The sequence below is a fragment of the Mirounga leonina genome, unplaced genomic scaffold (genome assembly GCF_011800145.1).
Source record: "Mirounga leonina isolate KUSES-001 unplaced genomic scaffold, KU_Mleo_1.0 Mir_151, whole genome shotgun sequence".
In the NCBI taxonomy this organism is placed as follows: Eukaryota; Metazoa; Chordata; class Mammalia; order Carnivora; family Phocidae; genus Mirounga; species Mirounga leonina.
The window spans coordinates 54447621-54467651 of NW_023270377.1; the positions used below are offsets into that span (position 1 = coordinate 54447621).

At 39.9% G+C, this 20031-nt stretch overlaps 2 protein-coding genes across 12 annotated transcripts in view; one reads left to right on the forward strand and one right to left on the reverse strand.

Moving 5' to 3' along the window:
* Positions 1 to 2110, forward strand: part of NFE2L2 (nuclear factor, erythroid 2 like 2) — a 35634-nt gene extending 33524 nt beyond the window's left edge. For all 6 annotated transcript variants that reach the window (XM_035007670.1, XM_035007669.1, XM_035007672.1 and 3 more), the window contains exon 5: positions 379 to 2110. In XM_035007670.1, coding sequence (XP_034863561.1) covers positions 379 to 1605 — 1227 coding nt within the window. In that variant the 3' untranslated portion in view covers positions 1606 to 2110. The remainder of the gene's footprint in view (positions 1 to 378) is intronic.
* HNRNPA3 (heterogeneous nuclear ribonucleoprotein A3) lies at positions 837 to 18010 on the reverse strand. Of its 6 annotated transcripts, none has more exons than XM_035007678.1 (11): positions 17881 to 18008; positions 15865 to 15987; positions 15630 to 15776; positions 15341 to 15551; positions 14778 to 14867; positions 14602 to 14694; positions 14444 to 14524; positions 13380 to 13523; positions 12286 to 12408; positions 12112 to 12184; positions 837 to 910 (listed from the first exon to the last, which is right to left on the reverse strand). In XM_035007678.1, the coding sequence occupies exons 1-10, from the start codon at positions 17950 to 17952 to the stop codon at positions 12132 to 12134; spliced, it is 1137 nt and encodes a 378-aa protein (XP_034863569.1). In that variant the 5' UTR covers positions 17953 to 18008; the 3' UTR covers positions 837 to 910; positions 12112 to 12131. The 6 variants fall into 6 exon arrangements, with proteins under 6 accessions (XP_034863569.1, XP_034863568.1, XP_034863571.1 ...); XM_035007677.1 differs by lacking the exon at positions 837 to 910 and adding an exon at positions 7772 to 9347; XM_035007680.1 differs by lacking the exon at positions 837 to 910 and adding an exon at positions 7776 to 12019 and having other exon boundaries at positions 17947 to 18010.
* Between the last annotated feature and the right edge of the window lie 2021 nt (positions 18011 to 20031).

The window sequence follows — 20031 nt, forward strand, 5'->3', positions numbered from 1 at the left end:
AAGATCTGGTCTTTGTAGACCAGAAGTCTGATCTAGGAACTGTGAAAATAATACATATGCTTAGACCTAAATATCTGTTAGAAATGGGAATTATCTGAATTACAGAAGAGCCTGGAAAGAATTGGGGTGGGGAAAGAGTTTACCATCAGATACAGACTATCAGCTATTAAAAATATTTGCCATCAGGGGCACCTGGCTGGCTCATTCAGTGGAGCACATGAATCTTTACCATGGGGTTGTGAGTTCAAGCCCCATATTGGGTGTAGAGATTACTTCAAAATCTTTAAAAATAAATATTTGCCATGAGATATATATATAATCAGCTATGAAAATATTTAACCTTGATTTACATTTAGTCAAAATTTCTTTTCCACACAGTGTCTTAATATTCAAAATGACAAGTTGGTTGAGACTAGCACGGTTCCAAGTCCAGAAACCAAAATGACAGAAATTGACAACAGTTACCATTTCTTCCCATCAATGCCCTCGTTGGAAAAAGAAGTAGGTAACTGCAGTCCACATTTTCTCAGTGCTTTCGAGGATTCCTTCAGCAGCATTCTCTCCACAGAAGATTCCAGCCAGCTGACCGTGAACTCATTAAATTCAGATGCCACAATTAACACAGATTTTGGTGATGAATTTTATTCTGCTTTCATAGCAGAACCCAGTAGTAGCAACAGCATGCCCTCCTCTGCTACTTTAAGCCAGTCACTCTCTGAACTTCTTAATGGGCCCATTGATGTTTCTGAGCTATCACTTTGTAAAGCCTTCAACCAAAATCATCCTGAAAGCACAGAATTCAATGATTCTGACTCTGGCATTTCACTCAACACAAGTCCTGGCATGGCATCACCAGAACATTCGGTGGAATCTTCTGTCTATGGAGACACACCACTTGGCTTCAGTGATTCTGAAATGGAAGAGATAGATAGTGCTCCTGGAAGTGTCAAACAGAATGGTCCTAAAACACCGCCAGTACAGTCTGCTGGAGATACAGTCCAACCCCTGTCACCATCTCCAGGGCACAGCGCTCCAGCGCGGGATGCCCAGTGCGAAAACACACCAAAGAAAGAATTGCCTGTAAGCCCTGGTCATCGAAAAACCCCATTCACAAAAGACAAACATTCAAGCCGCTTGGAGGCTCATCTCACAAGAGATGAGCTAAGGGCAAAAGCTCTCCATATCCCATTCCCTGTTGAAAAAATCATTAACCTCCCTGTTGATGACTTCAATGAAATGATGTCCAAGGAGCAGTTCAGTGAGGCTCAACTGGCATTAATTCGAGATATACGCAGGAGGGGTAAGAATAAAGTGGCTGCTCAGAATTGCAGAAAAAGAAAACTGGAAAATATAGTGGAACTGGAACAAGATTTGGATCATTTAAAAGATGAAAAAGAAAAATTGCTTAGAGAAAAAGGGGAGAATGACAAAAGCCTCCATCTACTGAAAAAACAACTCAGCACCTTGTATCTCGAAGTCTTCAGCATGCTCCGTGATGAAGATGGAAAACCTTACTCTCCTAGTGAATACTCCCTGCAGCAAACAAGAGATGGCAATGTATTCCTTGTGCCCAAAAGTAAGAAGCCAGATACTAAGAAAAACTAGATTTGGGAAGATCTGACCTTTTTCTGAGCTAGTGGGTTGTTTGTTTTGGGGATTGTTTTTTGTTTTTTTGTACTGTTATACTAAAAGCTCCTACTGTGATGTGAAATGCAAAAATATACTTTATAAGTAATTCTATGCAAAATTATAGTCAAAACTAGTATAGAAGATAATATAAACTTTAAAAAGCATTAAAATAAGTCATCAGTATGCTGAATCAGTAGTTTCACTTTAACTGCAAACTTAATTTCTTAGAACACCATTTGGGCTAGTTTCTGTATAAGTGTAAATACTACAAAAACTTATTTATACTGTTCTTATCTCATTTGTTACGTTCATTTATATGGTATCTGGCTAAGAGCAAATTGTTGCAAAACTAACCACTATGTACTTTTTTATAAATACTGTATGAACAAAAAAGGCATTTTTTTATATTAAATTGTTTAGCTCTGGCAAAAACCAATTTAGTTAAAAAGCTGGTACTAATAAAGGAGTATTATGATTGTTATTTCTTTGGAATTCATTTGAGTTTATTCACACTATCTTCCATAACAGTAACACACTTAACATATTTAAGTATTTTGCATTTTCAGAATGTTTGCATCCACTGAAAATATGAAAAGCATTTTGTACTAAACTTCTGGTCCCAGAGATACCAAGTATATCAAGAAGATATTTTCTCTCTTCAATAGCAAGTATATCTCAACCAAGGAAAATACTGTATGTTGACATGAAAACATTGATTCAGTTTACTCACATCAGTACATGTATGCCTACCATGTGCTAGATATTTTTTAAAGTACAAAGGACACAGTGGAAATCCCTGTCCTCCTGGAATTGAAGACACCAAACCTTACACATGCCAGGATTGGCAAGGCCAGTAGAAAGGAAGCATTGCAATTTAAAATAGGGTTCCCGGGGCACCTGGGTGGCTCAGTCGATAAGCGTCAGACGCTATTTTGGCTCAGGTCATGATCTCAGGGTCATGAGATAAAGCCCCATGTCAGGCTCTGCACTGGGCGTGGAGCCTACTTAAGATTCTCTCTCCCTCTGCCCCCATGCTATAATAAATAAGGTTGCAAATAGGAAAAGCCTTATTGAGATGGCAACATCTGAAGATGTGGGAGACCCATTCTATTACCTAAAAAGAGTATTGCAGACAAGACACAGAAGTCCAAAGGCTCTGAAGTCTATTTGAGACAGAACAAGAACTACATGGCTGAAAACGGAGGGGGGGAAACTGAGGGCAGGTAGAGTGGAACATGGCACAGAACCCTGTTACACGTTCCTGACGGCTTTGGCTTTTACCTAGCAAAATGGGGAGCTATAGGTGTTAAGTAGTAACATCTGATTTTTAAATTTCCTTAGCCTTGTGTGTTGAAAATAGTCTAGAGGGTTAAGATGGGAGTGCAGTCAGACGAATGGGGAAGCTCTGAAATACATGGGAGGGATAGTGTTGTCTTGGTTTAGGGTGGTGATAGGAATAAGGCACTGGATTCTACAGGCTTCAAAGGTAAAACTAAAATAATTTTCTGACAGAATGGATGTTGGGTGAAGGTGGAGTCAAGGACTTAAACATCCATTAAGAATTGAGTTGCCCTGAGATGAAGACTGGTGAGAAGGGAAGTCTAGGTGGGAAAGTCCGTTCACTTTAGGACATACTGAGAGATTAAACATAAAAAATTAAGGCCCCACAAAACTCTGAAAATCTGCAGGCTGTCCAATAGACCGCTCACAGCATTGATTCACTATTTCTTCATCTAATCAGTTTGTCTTTTAAAGTAGGGAAATGGAGATTTATCTTGAGAATTACATTTAGAATAATTTACTACATGTGGATTATTCACGGAGTCGTATTAATCCATTAAGAGCAATACAGTGCAAAGGTCCACAGGCCCTAAAACCAGATTGGCTGGGCTTGCTATTTTCCTAGAATGACCTCCAGTAACTCAAAGCACTCAGGCTCATTTCCTTGTCTGTAAGGCAAGAAGTTTTGAGTTACTACACAAAAAGTACTGTGCCTAGCTCATTAAGCACTCTATAAATGGGTGTTTTCTCATTGTCCTTATTAGCCTTGTTATTAGGATCACTTTTAGTTGCTAGTGAAAGAAACTAAAGTCAGATAAAGAGAATTTGACTTGAATGACAAAGCTCAGGGTTGAAAATGAATTCAAGAACTAATGGGAGTAGGGGCGCCTGCCTTCAGCTCAGGTCATGATCCTGGGGTCCTGGGATCGAGCCCCGCATTGGGCTCCCTGCTCCACGGGAAGCCTGCTTCTCCCTCTCCCACTCCCCCTGCTTGTGTTCCCTCTCTCGCTGTCTCTGTCAAATAAAGTCTTTAAAAAAAAAAAAACTTTAATGGGTGTATGTTAATAGGCATTGAGATTCTGCCTCAGGCCTATTTCATGCAGTTCATGTATCTTCTCCTGTAAGTGGTTGATGGTGAGATCCCTAGAGACATTTTTCCAACCTCAAGGAAAAAAATCTCGGCTCTTGACTGAAGTGCCCCACCCTTAGACAAAATTATAGGGGGGGGGGGTGTTGGGGGTGTGGCATGAATTTGAAACCAGCAGCACCACCTGGAATTGGCTGGCACTGGCAAGGGGTGAAAAACAATGCCGGCGGATTGGAAGACTTCTAGCCGGCTAGCACGTGAGTTATTTAAGTAACCATAGTTCTTTACAGTACCTGAAAAAATTACTTTGGAGTACTAACCATACTGCACTATGCAGAATTAGAAACCAAATTTTGAAATATAGCAAATCCTAACCTCATGACAAAAAAACGAAGCCAAGTTTTCATCTCTTGATCTGGACTTCAGTTAGAGCTTTTTACTGTCCTCAGGTTAAATTTGGCTATCCAATTGTTAAACATCAAACTCAAGTTTCTAGTTTTAAAATGTGTACCTGTGCCTTTTACACTAATGTATACCAAGCATTCTTAGAAATCTTAACGATACTGCATTTGTTAATGTAAAGAAACATTTTCTTGCTGAGATTTCTCAAGCCCAGGATTTTTAGGGAATGGGTGGCTGCTCAACTTACACTTCTCTTACCATACTTGTTTAAGCCTCAGAACACAGACAAAATACTTCTCATTCCTAGTTTAAAGATACTTATCAGGGGGCGCCTGGGTGGCTCAGTTGTTAAGTATCTGCCTTCGGCTCAGGTCATGATCCCAGGGTCCTGGGATCGAGTGCCGCATCGGGCTCCCTGCTCAGCGGGAAGCCTGCTTCTCCCTCTCCCACTCCCCCTGCTTGTGTTCCCTCTCTGTGTCTCTGTCAAATAAATAATAAAAATCTTAAAAAAATAAAAAAAGATACTTACCAGGACAGGTTCAGTTTTCAGTTATTTTTTATACTTTTTGAGAGCTGGAGAAAAAACTTAAAAGACCTCACTTTCATTGTATGTGGAGAAGAAAACTCAAGACATTGGCATAAGGGGCCCCTGGGTGCCTCAGTCAAGGTTAAGCATCTGCCTTTGGCTCTGGTCATGATCCCAGGGTGCTGGGATGGAGCCCTGAGTGGGGCTCCCTGCTCAGTGGGGAGTCTGCTTCTCCCTCTCCTCCCCACTTGTGTTCTCTCGCTATCTCTTGCTCTCTCAAATGAATCTTTTAAAAAAAGACCTTGGCATAATTACCTTGGTCACCCATTAAAATTTTAACTATGCCTGAAGATACTAAGATGGTACCCATAATTATTACCAAAAATATCTTTAGGGACCAGGCAACAGATTTAAGTTTGTCTTCTTTTTTAAGATTTTGACAGACACAGACATAGCAAGAGAGGGAATACAAGCAGGCGGAGCTGGAGAGGGAGAAGCAGGCTTCCCGCGGAGCAAGGAGCCGGATGTGGGGCTCAATCCCAGGACGCTAGGATCATAACCTGAGTCGAAGGCAGACGCTTAATGACTGAGCCACCCAGGCACCCCCAGATTAAGTTCTTTAAGCCCATTATCAGATTTAAACTTCAGACTTAATGAGGGTAGGTGTATCTCCATTTTACAAAAAAGGAATTAGGTAAAAACAGCTACTCTGGATAGAATTTCAGAATTTTGAACTGAGTTACTTAAAACATTTAATGAAACTTAACATTTCCTTCAATATTAGAGACAAATCACAATGGTATTCAGTGCTTAAACTATTAAAAATCCTTACAGATTCCTGTTATTTCAAAATACAATTTATGCATCACAACCTCAAAATCCGAAGTCAGACCCACTAGCCTCATTTAATACTTGAAGCATGTGTTACTAAACCAAACTTAATATATTTTGATTACTGTTTTTTGAGAAAAGGAGGGGGAGAGAATCTTAAGCAGGCTCCAAGCCCAGCACAGAGCCCAACATGGGGCTCTCACAACCGGGGCTTAAATCAGTCGGATGCCCAACCAACTGAGCCACCCAGGTGCCCCTTGATTACTATTTTCAATGTAATGCTTAATTCTACATATTTAATGTATATGAAACCAACATTCTTAGGAGCCTACTGGCACCACCAAACTGCCGAAGTGTAGCATGCATAAAAAAGAAACCCCAAGTAACTTGCCCAAGCTCACAAAACAACTTAAGTTCTGTATTTAAGTATTTTACTGATAAACTTGATACTAAGAAACAAAAACCTAATTGCATTTTCCAATACCTATTAAGGATGTAAGAGTAGGAGACAAATGAGAATAAATCCAAACAGACCACCTATCAGTTCTTTTCATAGGTACGTATTTTAAAGGACAAAAGTTTATTCAACATTTCTGTCAACGCACAGATTAACGATGTATTTTAACTTCAGGCGTAACTAGTTAACATGAGATTCATCTTTGTGATTACATTAGGCCCTTGTAACCATTATAATGGCTATATACATGGATGTGGTGACACTTAACCATTTCATGTATTTTAAGATTTATTCGACAGAGACACAACAGGAGAGCGAACACAAGCAGGGGGAGTGGGAGAGGGAGAAGCAGGCATCCCACAGAGCAGGGAGCCCGACAGGGTACTCCATCCCAGGACCCTGGGATTATGATCTGAGCCGAAGGCAGACGCTTAACGACTGAGCCACCCAGGTGCCCTTAACCATTTCATGTCTTAAGTTAAGCTGCCAGCACCCTTGTACTTATATTTATCCACACTTACCAATAAATTGAGTATCTTGAGCAAATTCCTATTTCCTAGCTAGCTTTCAGTAGGATGTCCACTTAACCTTTATCACTTAAAAGGCAGTTCGACATTACCAATCTTTGAAAAAAATCAAGCAAAAATGGCGTATTTTACTTATTCTTTACCCCTTCTCAATCCTTGGTACTTTCTATACAATCCTAACTTAAATTAACCATAACAAGGTCCAGTTTTTGTAAAACACTCATCTCCCAAGACTATGGTCTATGAACACATGGAAGATTCCAATCTTCCGGTGCCCGAACATTTTCATCCTGAAAAAAGGCAAATATACTCTTACCAACTTACTTTGGAACTCAAATATTAAACTAGGATTATAAGGTACTTAAAGCTGCACATGTGAAACCACTGCATATACTGTGCTGTAATCAAGCAAAATGTGTTGCAATCCTAACAGCTAAAATTCCTCACATGGCTTCAACTCCCAAGTATTTAACATGCTAACAGTTCTTCAGTTCTTAATGCCAAGAATCTGAATACTTGTATATTGTAAAGTCTTCCTAAAAACCACAATTTCTCAAAGCCCTACCTTACAAATTGATCACTTTGAGATTATCACATTTGGGTTAAAATGCAGCACTGCAGTTAGACTAAATTTCATGCTTTTTCCTCCCAGCCCACCCTCACCCCAGACTCAACCAATCCACTCTGGGGGGGAGGGGAATTCATCCACCACCCAAAGCCCTACTACTATCTTTCTTCCCAACTTTCACTGGCCTATCATAATCTTAACTGTATTTTCCCTCAAAAGCTCAGATTCCTCACTTGTCACCCAGCACCTCACCTATTGGTTTTCAAGACTTCCATCCTTAACAGGCTTTCCCTTTATTTTTGTACCTAGTTCTAGTGCCATGTATTTGTTTTCCACTGAATAGAATCTATAATCTTTAAAATTAACTATGTAAAGGATCATTCCAATTTTCCCGTTATTTTACTAATGTAATATTCCCCTAGTGTTTAAATCACATGAACACTGTGAAGCAACAAACAACACACACATTTCTAAAAATATTTTAATGAAAAAGTTATCTTTCTGTAAACATTTCATTATACTACAAATGAAACATTTGAATCCATTACAGACCACCTCTTAAGTCTTAAAAATCAGGGTAGAACATCGAAATTTAAAGGTAATCTTGAATATTATATAGGCTAACAATCCTTAATACATCACCCCTGCATTAACTTGCGAATTATTCAACTACTTCAGACATCAATTATTGGAACTCCGAGATACTGTCCTTAACTAAGAAATGTTTCAAGTTGTGACTTCCATAGTGGAACTCTTCAAGACAAGCTTATTTCAGTTGTTCAGATCCTTAATAAATGATTATTACCCAATTTCCTTCAAGATTTCAATGTGTATCAGGTTTTTTTGAAAAAATATGTAGCGTGGGAAGCGGTAACACGTGAGATGGCTTGACAAGATCAGTTGAAAAGTTTGCCTCAACCATTTCCCCCTCCTTAGAACTTTTTTTTTTTTTACTGGTGCCATGACTGAAGAGCACATTTTTCAGGAACGACAGTGGAACTACATTTAAATAAAATCACTTTATTTCTTAAGAAAGAAGATGGACTGTAAAGAACGCCTTTTAAAAAAGTTTCCTAATTTCACACTAAAACCACTTTTGTAAAGAAAATTAAAAGGCTATTACCTTCAACACTTCATTCTGTATAGAAATTCAGTCCTAATCTGATTAGGTACAGAAACAGAGCCAACCATTTTCTGAGAATAAACTCTGGCAAACTAAATCTATCGAATGAACTTTATCATTTAGACACTGTTTTAAGCCTGTCCAAGTGTTTGCCCAATGTGGTGCTTGAACTCATAAACCCCAGCAGGAGTTGCATGCTCTACCAACGGAGGCAGCCAGGTACCCCTCAAATCTCAATTTTTAATAGGCCCTTTTTGGGGCAGCAATAGCCCTTATGAATGATCACCAATGGATACTATAAGCAACTGAGTATTATTTTAGTTATTCTTTGGGAAATCTTCTAAAAAGGGAACATTAGCATAATTAGGCCCCTACTACTTCTGGCTAACTGGTTAAAAAGAACCAAAAATGTATCCTATTAGTTCAAATTCTTCCCTGAATTTATATGCAAGAGAATTTATGAGGCCACTTGAATGAAGACCATTTTTTCTGTCTGTAACACCTGACAATTTTGAAGGTTCATCTAAGGTGTTTTCCAAAGAATGAATGGCAGCTTAATGCTTCTGTTACAAGTGTCATACTTACTACCTTACTCCTCTTATCAAAATTCAACTTTACCCTAAAGACACCAAGAATGAATTGTATACATGGAGCCACATCTGACTCAAGATCCTCATGGTTGTTGCAGGGCCTAAAACTGTTTAAAATGTGTTGGATGTGCTTCTCGAAGTGTTCAGCTGAATAATTTTGCCAATGTACCTAATAGTTTGAAAATATGTAATACGTATTTTGTAGGGAAACAAATGGTGTCATCAGCTTTTACTGTGAGCTACAAACCTTACCCAGCCAGAAACCTTCGTATTTAAGATGGTAGGAAAGACATTCCTCATTTAGGCAAGTAGGGTTCTCATTCAACCTGCAAATCAAAAAGATTACTCTTACCTTGCTTTACAAAAAATTACTCTTTAATTAGTGAAAAAATTCAAATTCAAGCCTTACCTAATGCTTATTGCCCTTCCTTGCAGGTCTAAATGCTAGACCTAGTGACTGTGGCAACTATCTCTCATTGATGTTCCAATAGGCGAAGAGCTCCTTCCTGCTAGACTTTCTTCGATATTTCAGTTGTAATAAGCAGATTTAACTAGCTTTTGGAAAGTTGCTCACTATCACCATAGTATCTTATGCCTTCACTTCTCTGTAGTTGAAGCTCTTGCTGCTGCCTTGTCATTCTTTATTTATGCTGACTTGTCCATACTCAAAAGGCTGCTGAAGTCCTGTCTTAGTGAGTCTCCTTTGATCCAGACTGTGCTTAAAATGCACATCTTAGGTCCTTTAAAGCTGGTTAAATCGCTCTCCTCATGGCTTACTTTTCCACACTGTTCACAAGAACTAAGCTAATACAACTTATAAACAGGTCACATACACAGATTTCACCTGCTTATAGGTTGCAAACATCAACTTACTGAAAATATTTTCACTATTAAACTAGTTCCAGAACATAAAAAGTTTGTTAACAGCACAATTAACCTCATATGCCATTAAAGGATACTGTCAAGGTTGTGTCAAACAATTCCACAAACATAGAAACAGGAAATGTTAATCTCCCCCATTCCTTCAACCTTTATTATATGAATAAAAGAACTTGAGACAATTTAGCTCAATTTTAATGTTTCCCAAGCAGTACTTTGACCAGGTACCCAGGTTTAAGTTATGAACATTGACAGTGTCCATTTATATAACCACATTTGAAGTTGTTAAAGACTTAACCATTTTCTAATTATTAGCCTATTTTCTATGCTGCTTATTCACATATGTCCATTAACAAATGGAATGTTGTCTGTTACATTTATTGGTTTGTGAGTGTTTTCTGGAAAACTGCAGTATCTGTGAAGACCGATTTCCATGCTGGCATTGCATGCATCCAGATATTAATAATGCACAGAGGCACAGAATTAGAGCAACAAGAGAGCATATTCAAACACTAGCACGCCCCATTCCCCTTTTTATTGCTTGTTTTGCTTAGTACTTCTGAAAACAAAAATAATCTCGAATTCAACGTTCAACTGCCAAAGAAAGAACAACAGCAGAGCACATAACTTAGGGCTTGAATGAAATTGTAAGCACTAGCTGGCGCAGAACAGTAGACATTGGTGTTTATATATATGACCTTATCTGAAACTCTTCTCAACCAAGTTCTTCCAAACCAAACTGTTAACTCATACCAACATGATTTAGGTTCAAGCATACACATGGAATCACAGTGTGTTCTCTTGGATTTTGAGTGAGCAAGAACTCAGACTATTCAAATTTGAGTTGAGGTCTCTGGGAAGTGAGAAGCTTGTACTAAGCAACTGTACTACACTTCTACTGCAGTAAGGTCATTTGGGATTTTATCTAGACTGTCCTTGGTTTTATCCAATAAAACAGAGAGGGTACAAAACAGGAAAGCATGCCAGCCAGTTAAGGGTTCAACAATGCATGATTTTTATTCTCTTGCTTCTGAAAGCTGGTATCAAAAAAATATATATATTAAACCAAGGAAAATAACTGAAGACTTATGGGCCTCTTGTGCTTTGTAAAGAAAAAAAAAAAAAAAGGATAGCCACTAATTTGCTCAAACACAACAGGCTTAGTGGTCCTGTATTTTGAAGTTTTTAAGGAAAAGGGATAACATCCACTACCCCTTTCCAGAATTTAAACAGAGGGCAGTAGACATTTTTTACACCCAAATAAAACTATGGCAGTTCACATGTGACCAAGGTGAATGTAGAATGGAGATGTTCTAAACACGGCTAGGACTCTCAGCAAAACTAACACACTAAAATCATATTACATTTTGAAAGAAAATGCACAAAAACCAAATAGGAATTTTGAGATTTTTTCATTTGAAGGTAAATCTTAATGCTATTAAATTCACAAATATGCTAATTTAAATACCCAATTCTATTTATCTAAAACACACATTGCAAACATACAAGTATCTATTCTCTCCACATGTCAGAGCCCATTCATTTCATGGTTTGGAAATGCGGAGAATAGATTCCCCTTAAACTGCAAGTCAGCAGGTGTTTCTTTACAGTTAACTTTAGCAAAATTCATACAAAATAGTAATTAACAATGATCTTCTTTACTTGTTAACTCACAAGGAAACACCTTCAAAACTGCATTTTGTTAAAGTTTCTGTACTAAAATGTAGAAAAACTGAACTACACAAATATTGAAAAGTTAAAAATTCCTTAATTTTTTATTCCTGGTACCACTACCACAATTTACAGGGCAATATACCTGATGTAATGAAAAGAAAAAGAAAAAGACAAAGCTACAACAGATAAAAGACCTCAGGAATGTACATCTAATTGACACTACATTGCATTAATCAATAGCTGCACTTTTTGCAAACTGTGGCTATGACAGTCCTGAACAAGAAGGGTTTCCTGTTTAAGCTGCAGTAACTTTTCTGACTATGGATCATCGTTCCTTCTGTGGCAGATTTTTACAGTTCCTCTAATGCATTTGGGACGACTGTCTCAAAGTAACCTGCAGCTTTCCTGACAACTCCTCGCTCTCTCTCCTGCTAAGAACTGTAGCCTGTTGAATAATACAGGATAAAAAAATTATTACACTCAGTGAACAGTTCCACATATTCTTTATCATCACGATAAAATTTTAAAGATACCTACCCTTTTCTTCTGAATTTTTTTTAGAACCTTCTGCTACCATATCCACCACTTCCACCACCAGATCCATAACCACCTAGAAATACACAAGGTTTTTTTTTTAAGTATGTTTAAGTTTTTAAATTAAGAAACCCATGAAAATTTTTATCCAAAAGGGGGAAGGGGAGGAGTACTTACCACCATAGGGACTGCCCGAGCTTCTTCCACCAAAACTGCCCCCCTTCATGGGTCCATAATTTGATTGCTGTTGTCCACTATAATTTCCAAAATCATTATAGTTCCCACCACCACCATAGTTACCTGAAATTACAAGTTTTATTTGTGGTTAACCTACACAATTATTTTCCTCTTTTAATATATGTGACTATAATCTTTCCACAATCACGACAACACACTCTAGGAACACTTACACTGCAACCCTTCAAAAAACATATATAGCTACTGACTCCGCAAGAGGCCTACTAGCAGACTTCAGGCATTAAGAGAAGGAAAATAATGAAGATGGTCCAGAAGAGCATGTATTTAGATGTGGGCAAAAGATGGCACCTATCAGATGCCAACACCCTAGCACACATTTGCCTTCATATCACTATCAGCTGTGCTTGATTCACTCTAATTCGGACATAGCACAACTTTTAAGTCAATGACAAAGAAGGTATCTAAAGTGGCTGGTCAAAAAAATTTTCTAGGGGTGCCTGTCTGGTTCAGTGGGTAGAGCATGCAACTCTTGATTTTGGGGTTGCAAGTTTGATCCCCACGTTGGGCAGAGCTTAAAATAAATTTAAAAATAAAAAAAAAAACCAAACCTAAAAACCGAAAGTTGAAACATTAATGCACCCCAACAAAATTCAGTGCATTTGTTTATAACAAAGCTCTTTATTTGTAGTTATCATGGAATAATGATGCAAACTTATTGTCTGAAATGTACCTAGGACATTAAAATTCCAAGTACTTCTGTCCCCTGAACTCCAGACCACACCCTATTCATTTCAATGTGTCTGCCTTCAATTTGCAGTTCCCATTTGTCCAATTTAAAAGTGCCCAGAATTAGCACTAAATACTAGCAAAATACATTACTGAAAAACGTCCATTTCAATTACATAAAAAGTGAACATGCTTTACCATTTGCTAAATAGCCAGCAAAGCAAGAAAATTCAGTTCAATCATTCATCATTTGAGTATTTTCTAATATTATTATTTGACCAAATGCTACATTTTAACATTTTTGAAGTTAAAACAATTTTGAATATTTAGAACAAGTGAAAGCTTACCACCTCCAAAATTTCCTCCTTCATTGTAACCATCATATCCTCCACCACCACCTCCATATCCGCCTCCTTGGTTTCCATATCCTGGTCCACCACCACCATAGCCTCCTCTACTACTATATCCAGGACCACCACCATAGTTGCCACCTTAAAAAAAAAAAAGGGGGGGGGGGAGTCACAAAAACATAAACGTATAAAGTCAAGTTATTGAACTCTATATTACAACTCGTCAACTTGAAAATAAACCAATGACTTGATTTAACATTCTAAAGACTGGCACTACCCTCATTAACAAAGCATCAAAAACCTGGGCTAGAGACACCTGGGTGGCTCAGTCGGTTAAGCGTCTGCCTTCCACTCAGGTAATGATCCCAGGGTCCTGGGACTGAGCCCTACATCAGGCTCCCTGCTCAGTGGGGAACCTGCTTCTCCTTCTCCCTCTGCCATTCCCTCCCAACCTGCCTGCCTTGTGTTCTGTCAAAATAATTAAAGTTAAAAAAACAAAAACAAAAATCCTGACCTAGTGAGGATTAAGATGAATGCTTAAATATCTTTTCATACTAAAAAAAATTGTTGTTTTTAGACATTAAAGTTCACTAAATAAAATAGTAAACAGTCTCCTGAGACAGACAATTCAGCTCAAATGCTAGCACAATGTTTCTGACCAAAAAAGGAACTAGCTAGGGGCCCCTGGGTGGCTCAATCGTTAAGCATCTGCCTTCGGCTCAGGTCATGATCCCAGGGTCCTGGGATCGTGCCCCGCATCAGGCTCCCTGCTCAGCCAGAGTCTGCTTCTCCCTTTCCCACTCCCCTGCTTGTGTTCCCTCTCTCGCTGTGTCTCTGTCAAATAAATAAAATGTTAAAAAAAAAAAAAAGGGAACTAACTAATGTTACAAATTTATTGGGGGGGTGCGAGAGTCTAGTCTTCCATGGTATTAGTTCAGAATCAATTTGAATGTAGTCAAGCCATGCAAGTTATAACTAAAATTAAAAATATAAACAAATATGTAACTTTCCAAAAAGTATAGAAACAAAATTAAAATGTCAAACATCCGTTAAAAACTTACCATCACCTCCAAATCCATTATATCCACCATCACCTCCTCCATAACTACCTCTGCTGCCACCACCTCCGCCACCATAGCCTCCTGAGGAAAAGACAGGAATTAAAAATATACAACTTACCAATAAATTTCAGGAAAACAATCAAAGATAATCCTCTTACCTCTTCCACCGAAGTTTCCACCACGGCCAAAGTTACCACCACCTCCAAAGTTTCCTCCGCGACCCATGAAGTTGCCAGATCCACCTCCACGACCTTTAACATGGGCAAGGGAGAGCTTTAAAAACTTTACAAATGCCACTCACACCTATTTTATGTATATATATTGTACTACTCACCTCTTTGTGATCCAGCAGACTGCATTTCTTGTTTAGAAAGGGCTTTTTTCACTTCACAATTATGCCCATTAATAGTGTGGTATTTCTGAACTAAAAATTTTTTTTAATCAAACAAACAAACAAATTATTCGAGGTTTGGAAAAGCACATATAAACGATAACCTCTATCACTACATAACAAAGTATCATCAAGAAAGTAGTGACTTTGGGCGTCTGGGTGGCTCAGTTGGTTAAGCAACTGCCTTCAGCTCAGGTCATGATCCTGGAGTCACAGGAATGAGTCCCGCATCGGGCTCCCTGCTCGGCAAGGAGTCTGCTTCTCCCTTTGACCCTCCCCCCTCTCATGCTCTCTCTCTCTCAAATCAATAAATAAAATCTTAAAAAAAAAAAAAAAAAGTAGTGACTTTGAGTGGGAATCAGTGTTCTAAAATGTCATTTATGAAAACTGAACCACATGCTTTATAGGCTATTAAATGCAATACAAAATGAGCAATTTGGCAAATCTAACATAGCACAAAGGGACCTTTTCTTTTCTCATTCAAGTCCCAATAAATTTCTACTTACCAACAATTTTGTCAACTGTATCATGATCATCAAAAGTTACAAAAGCAAATCCTCTCTTTTTTCCACTCTGCCTGTCTTCCATAACTTCTATGGTTTCAATCTTGCCATACTTTTCAAAGTAGTCTCTCAAATTATATTCTTCTGTATCTTCTTTAATACCACCAACAAAAATTTTCTTCACTGTTAGATGGGCACCAGGCTTTACAGAATCCTACAAATAAAAAAAAAGTCAAAAACCAAATTCTCCAACAATCTCACATATTACACAGCATTAATATCATCAAAATACCTCTCTAGAAACAGCTCTCTTTGGTTCCACTACACGCCCATCAACCTTGTGTGGTCGGGCACACATTGCTGCATCCACCTCTTCAACACAAGAGTAAGTCACAAAACCAAAACCCCTGGAACGTTTTGTTTGGGGGTCTCTCATCACCTACAAAACAAAAATTTTTAAGTACTGAAATATATCTGTACAGGTCCTACACCCCTTAACAACCTCTTTTGTTCCATTAGTAACTCACCACACAATCTGTAAGTGTACCCCATTTTTCAAAATGTTCTCTTAAACTATCATCTGTAGTTTCAAAGCTCAAACCACCAATAAACAGTTTTCTCAACTGCTCTGGTTCCTTTGGATCATGGCCCTGAGGAAACAAATACGTTTTAATTATTTCTTTTAGCAGGTGAATTGCTGAGAGGCACAAGTCTTTAATCTGCTACAAATAATAAACCCAGCATCAAATTCCTGTACCATTAACACTTTGTCCAATTAAAAACTGGAGTAAGATCACATGTCAACTGATTAAATCTATACAGCCTTTCAAATGCCAACATCACTTTAACTAAATGTCCCGAAAATTCCAGAATCAAAAGTCCTTTAACTTTAGACTACAACTAAAAGCATCTGGGGACAAATTATTTTACAAGTTGCTACTAACGAACTGCTCTTCAAGAAACCAAAGTGCTGTAAAAGTAGTGTTCCATCCATGCCATTTTTCACGTCTTCCCTCATCAGTCTACACTTCAAACATTTAATGTTAAACTACAAAACTGTTCAGTATGTAACTTAAAGGTTCTGAGGGCCAAAGTTTAAAAAACTCAACAGTTTCAAGCAAAGCAAGGTTAAAATAGGTATTCCTCAATTAAAGGCTGAACCATCCCCCCCCCCCCCCAAAATTACAAAAAGAAACCGACCATTACCTTGATAGCTTTCTGTAACCAATTTACGTTTTAGGTTATATACTGTAAAGTTACCTATTTGCACTTGTATCACAGGGCAGAAACTTCAAAAACATCTTATAGGGTCACAAAAAAGGCAAGTTGCACTTCTATTAAATGTAGTATATACTTTTTGACAATGGAGCACAACAGAAACAGATTTTAAAAAAATTAAGATACAGCCTGAATTGTTTCGCAATTCAACTAGCTCCTCAGTAAATTACATGAACTGCCATTTAATGCATGCATTAAGTATAGTTCATCCAAATTCCTTAAATAAAGGGGCTCACATTTACATTCTAATGTCTTCGTGTCTTCCAAAGTAGAGATGTTAAGGCATTTAATATGAAAAGACTGTCACATGCTAGAAAAAAATGTTAAATGATTAATAGCCTAAAGCATCAATTCAGTTGGTATCATCTTTTCAAATCGTGGTTAACTGTATTTAATCGACAGAACACAGATGGAAAAAACTATTATAATCCACATAAAATTATCTCAAACACATGAAAAATTCAACTGTGGTTGCAGTCCTCTCAAACAAAAATCCAAAAAAACTACAACGAGTCGACCCACATGGCGCTAAAATACGTATAAGTACTTTAGCAAGAATACCAGATCAGGGAGTATTTTAAAGCAGCAAACTTTTTAAAAAAAATTTCGTATTATCAACTGGGTACTGCGAAGAAAAAAACAGGAGAATTAAATTCTCGTCGCCTTAAGAGATCTGAAAGGACTAGAAACGCCCCGGCATTAACTTCAGCGAAAGCAGTAGGCCGCAAGATCCGAGGCCATTTGTGGCATTTTCTGCCGGGCCGCCTCCTCCCTCTTCCTTCCAATCCCGCGCTCTTTCCCGGCGGCGGAGCGAGCCGGCGGCCATTGCGGCCCAATGCGCCATTTCGTAACGCGGCAGCCGATCAATGTCAATGTGGCCGCCGCCCGCCTGCTCGCTCGCTCGCCCGGATGTGACTGCTCGTCCCCTCCCCCACCGTCTCCTCCCAACCGCTCCCGCCGGGGCCCGCCATGCCGCCCTCGGCCTCGAATCAGAGGCCGCGCGGCCGGCAGGCCGGGTCCCCTCCCGAGGTCTCCCCAGCCACGCAGCGCCTCCGAGGGGCCACTTGTGCAGCCGAAGGAGAAGGCGAGGAGGGCGAGGGGCCCCAAGAAAGCCTCTGAGGCCCGCTCCCCTCCCCCCCCCCCACCGCCCGTCTCAACGCAGAGCGCGGGACGGCCGATCCGGTCCACCCGGCCTCCCCGCTCCCACCGAGCTAGGCCCCCCACGCCGGCCACTACCCATCAACCCCCCGCTCTCCCCCTAATACCTCCTCCCCCCGGCGGCGGCGGCGACGGCCGGAGTCGGGCTGGGGGCGACCGGGCGGCGGTTTTACCTCCATTTTGAGACCGGACTCGCCTCTTCCAACTCGAGTTCAATATGGGACCGAGAGGAAGAGGCGGGGCTAGTAATCACGTGACGCGCTTTCCGCGCGCCGCCGTGCTGGTGGGGGAGGGGCGAGTTGGGAAGGGGGCGTGGCCAACTGGGCGCGAAGAGAGAATGGACGAGCGGGTTGGCCGGCGGGGAGCGGGGGCGGGCCGGGCTGCGGGAGCGCGCGGGCCTAGCCAACTTCCAGTGCGGTGCCGCCCTTTCCGCCGTTCGCGCCTGGGCTGCTGCGGTGACGCCAGCTCGGACTCAGCCAATGGCGAGCGTCCACGTCGGGAGAACGCCTTGTGACCGCTCGTCACCGGAGGAAAAAAAGCCTTTCTCTTTCTTCTCGCGTTTCTTTCCCCTCCCCCACGTAGGCCTCCCGGTGTTCGTTTACGAATTCATTTCTTTCCCGTGCCTGAATAAAACCCCACTTTTCTCTCTTGTACTTAAAGGTTGCAAGAAAGCCCTCTGGGCCCCTCGGCGTCTCCTCACACGTTTCCGGATGCCGGAGACCAAGTTCTGTGACTGCGACGCCCACTGTGAGGGCCCGCACAGAACATTTCTGCGACCCCGACTGACATGAATCATGGGCACCTTGGAAAGGCCTCAAAAATGCGCCTGATATAGTGAAATTTCACCCTTAATGAGCTGAGGCAGAACTGGTCGAGGTCAGTTCATTAAGTACTCACCGAACTCAAGAAATCTGTCGCCACTGCTTACTAACTTCTGGTTACTGTGGAAAGAGCTGAAGCAGCTGTTCTCGCGGATTTAATTTAAGAAATGATTTACAAGATTTCTAAAAGGATGGCCAGATAGGCTTCCTATGTGCGAGTGATTTTTACCTTAATGTTTCCAACTCGGTCTCGAAATAAAACGCACGAGATAAAAGAGTTAAAAACCAGAGATCTAATAATCCTTTCTTGATCTAGCCAAGTAATTTTAAATCATTCGACCTTACTGAGCTTTAGTTTTTTTAATGAAACTGGGGGTGTAATTAGGTGATCTCCAACACCTGTGAGAGCTGTAAATAATCTACGGATCCATATTTAAACAGAGGTACTGATAAAAGTGACCACAATTTACGAGTCTCCCTGACCTGCTTAGAAATGCCCTGTATTTTAATGTAGCAGTCCTTAAGAGCAGCTCCTTTAGGAATTGATCAAGCCCTCCCTTGGAAAGATTAGAAATCAAAGCAAATATATTATAAATTGCTTGAAAAACAGTTTGTGTTAACAAATGGGGAATGGGGGCGCCTGGGTGGCTCAGTTGGTTGAGCGACTGCCTTCGGCTCAGGTCATGATCCTGCAGTCCCAGGATCGAGTCCCGCATCCGGCTCCCTGATGAGCAGGGAGTCTGCTTCTCCCTCTGACCCTCCCCCCTCTCATGTGCTCTCTCTCTCAAATAAATAAATAAATAAATAAACAAATGGGGAATGGTCGGTTTGGAGTTTGGAAAAGGGAACACAAAGTAATAAGAATTTGTTGATACTTATCTACCACTGCCAAGCAGAACAGGTGTTTTATTTGGGAGACGTGAACAAGAAGTACTCTATTCTGCGGCAGAAACCAGTCACCAGGCCTTAATATAACTTGGATGAAATAGCTCTCCAAACCAGCCTCCTCCTGTTACTATGATCGCATATCACAAGCAAACCATTACCTATTCTTATCAGGTACGCCTGATAGCCAACAACAGTAGTTAAGACGTTCAGAAAATGTATACCCTTAGTGTTTTGTTTATACATCAAGGCTTTGTGAGTTTGATTATTGTGATTACTGTGGAATAGTCATGCATAACTTCATCAATTCTGAGTACTTAGAAGAACACGAAGTTAAAGACCTTAGCAAGATGGTATCCACATCAAGGTACCTAAGAGGTGCTTCAAGGGTGATCAAGAAGACTGATCACTTGGCTTCACTATAGGGGATGTTTCCTAACCAAGTTATTTCTAATCAATAATAATCATAATTTGCTATTATTCTTTCTTTTTGAATTGTATTAAATTTATTTATTTATTTATTTATTTATTTATTTATTTATTTATTTATTT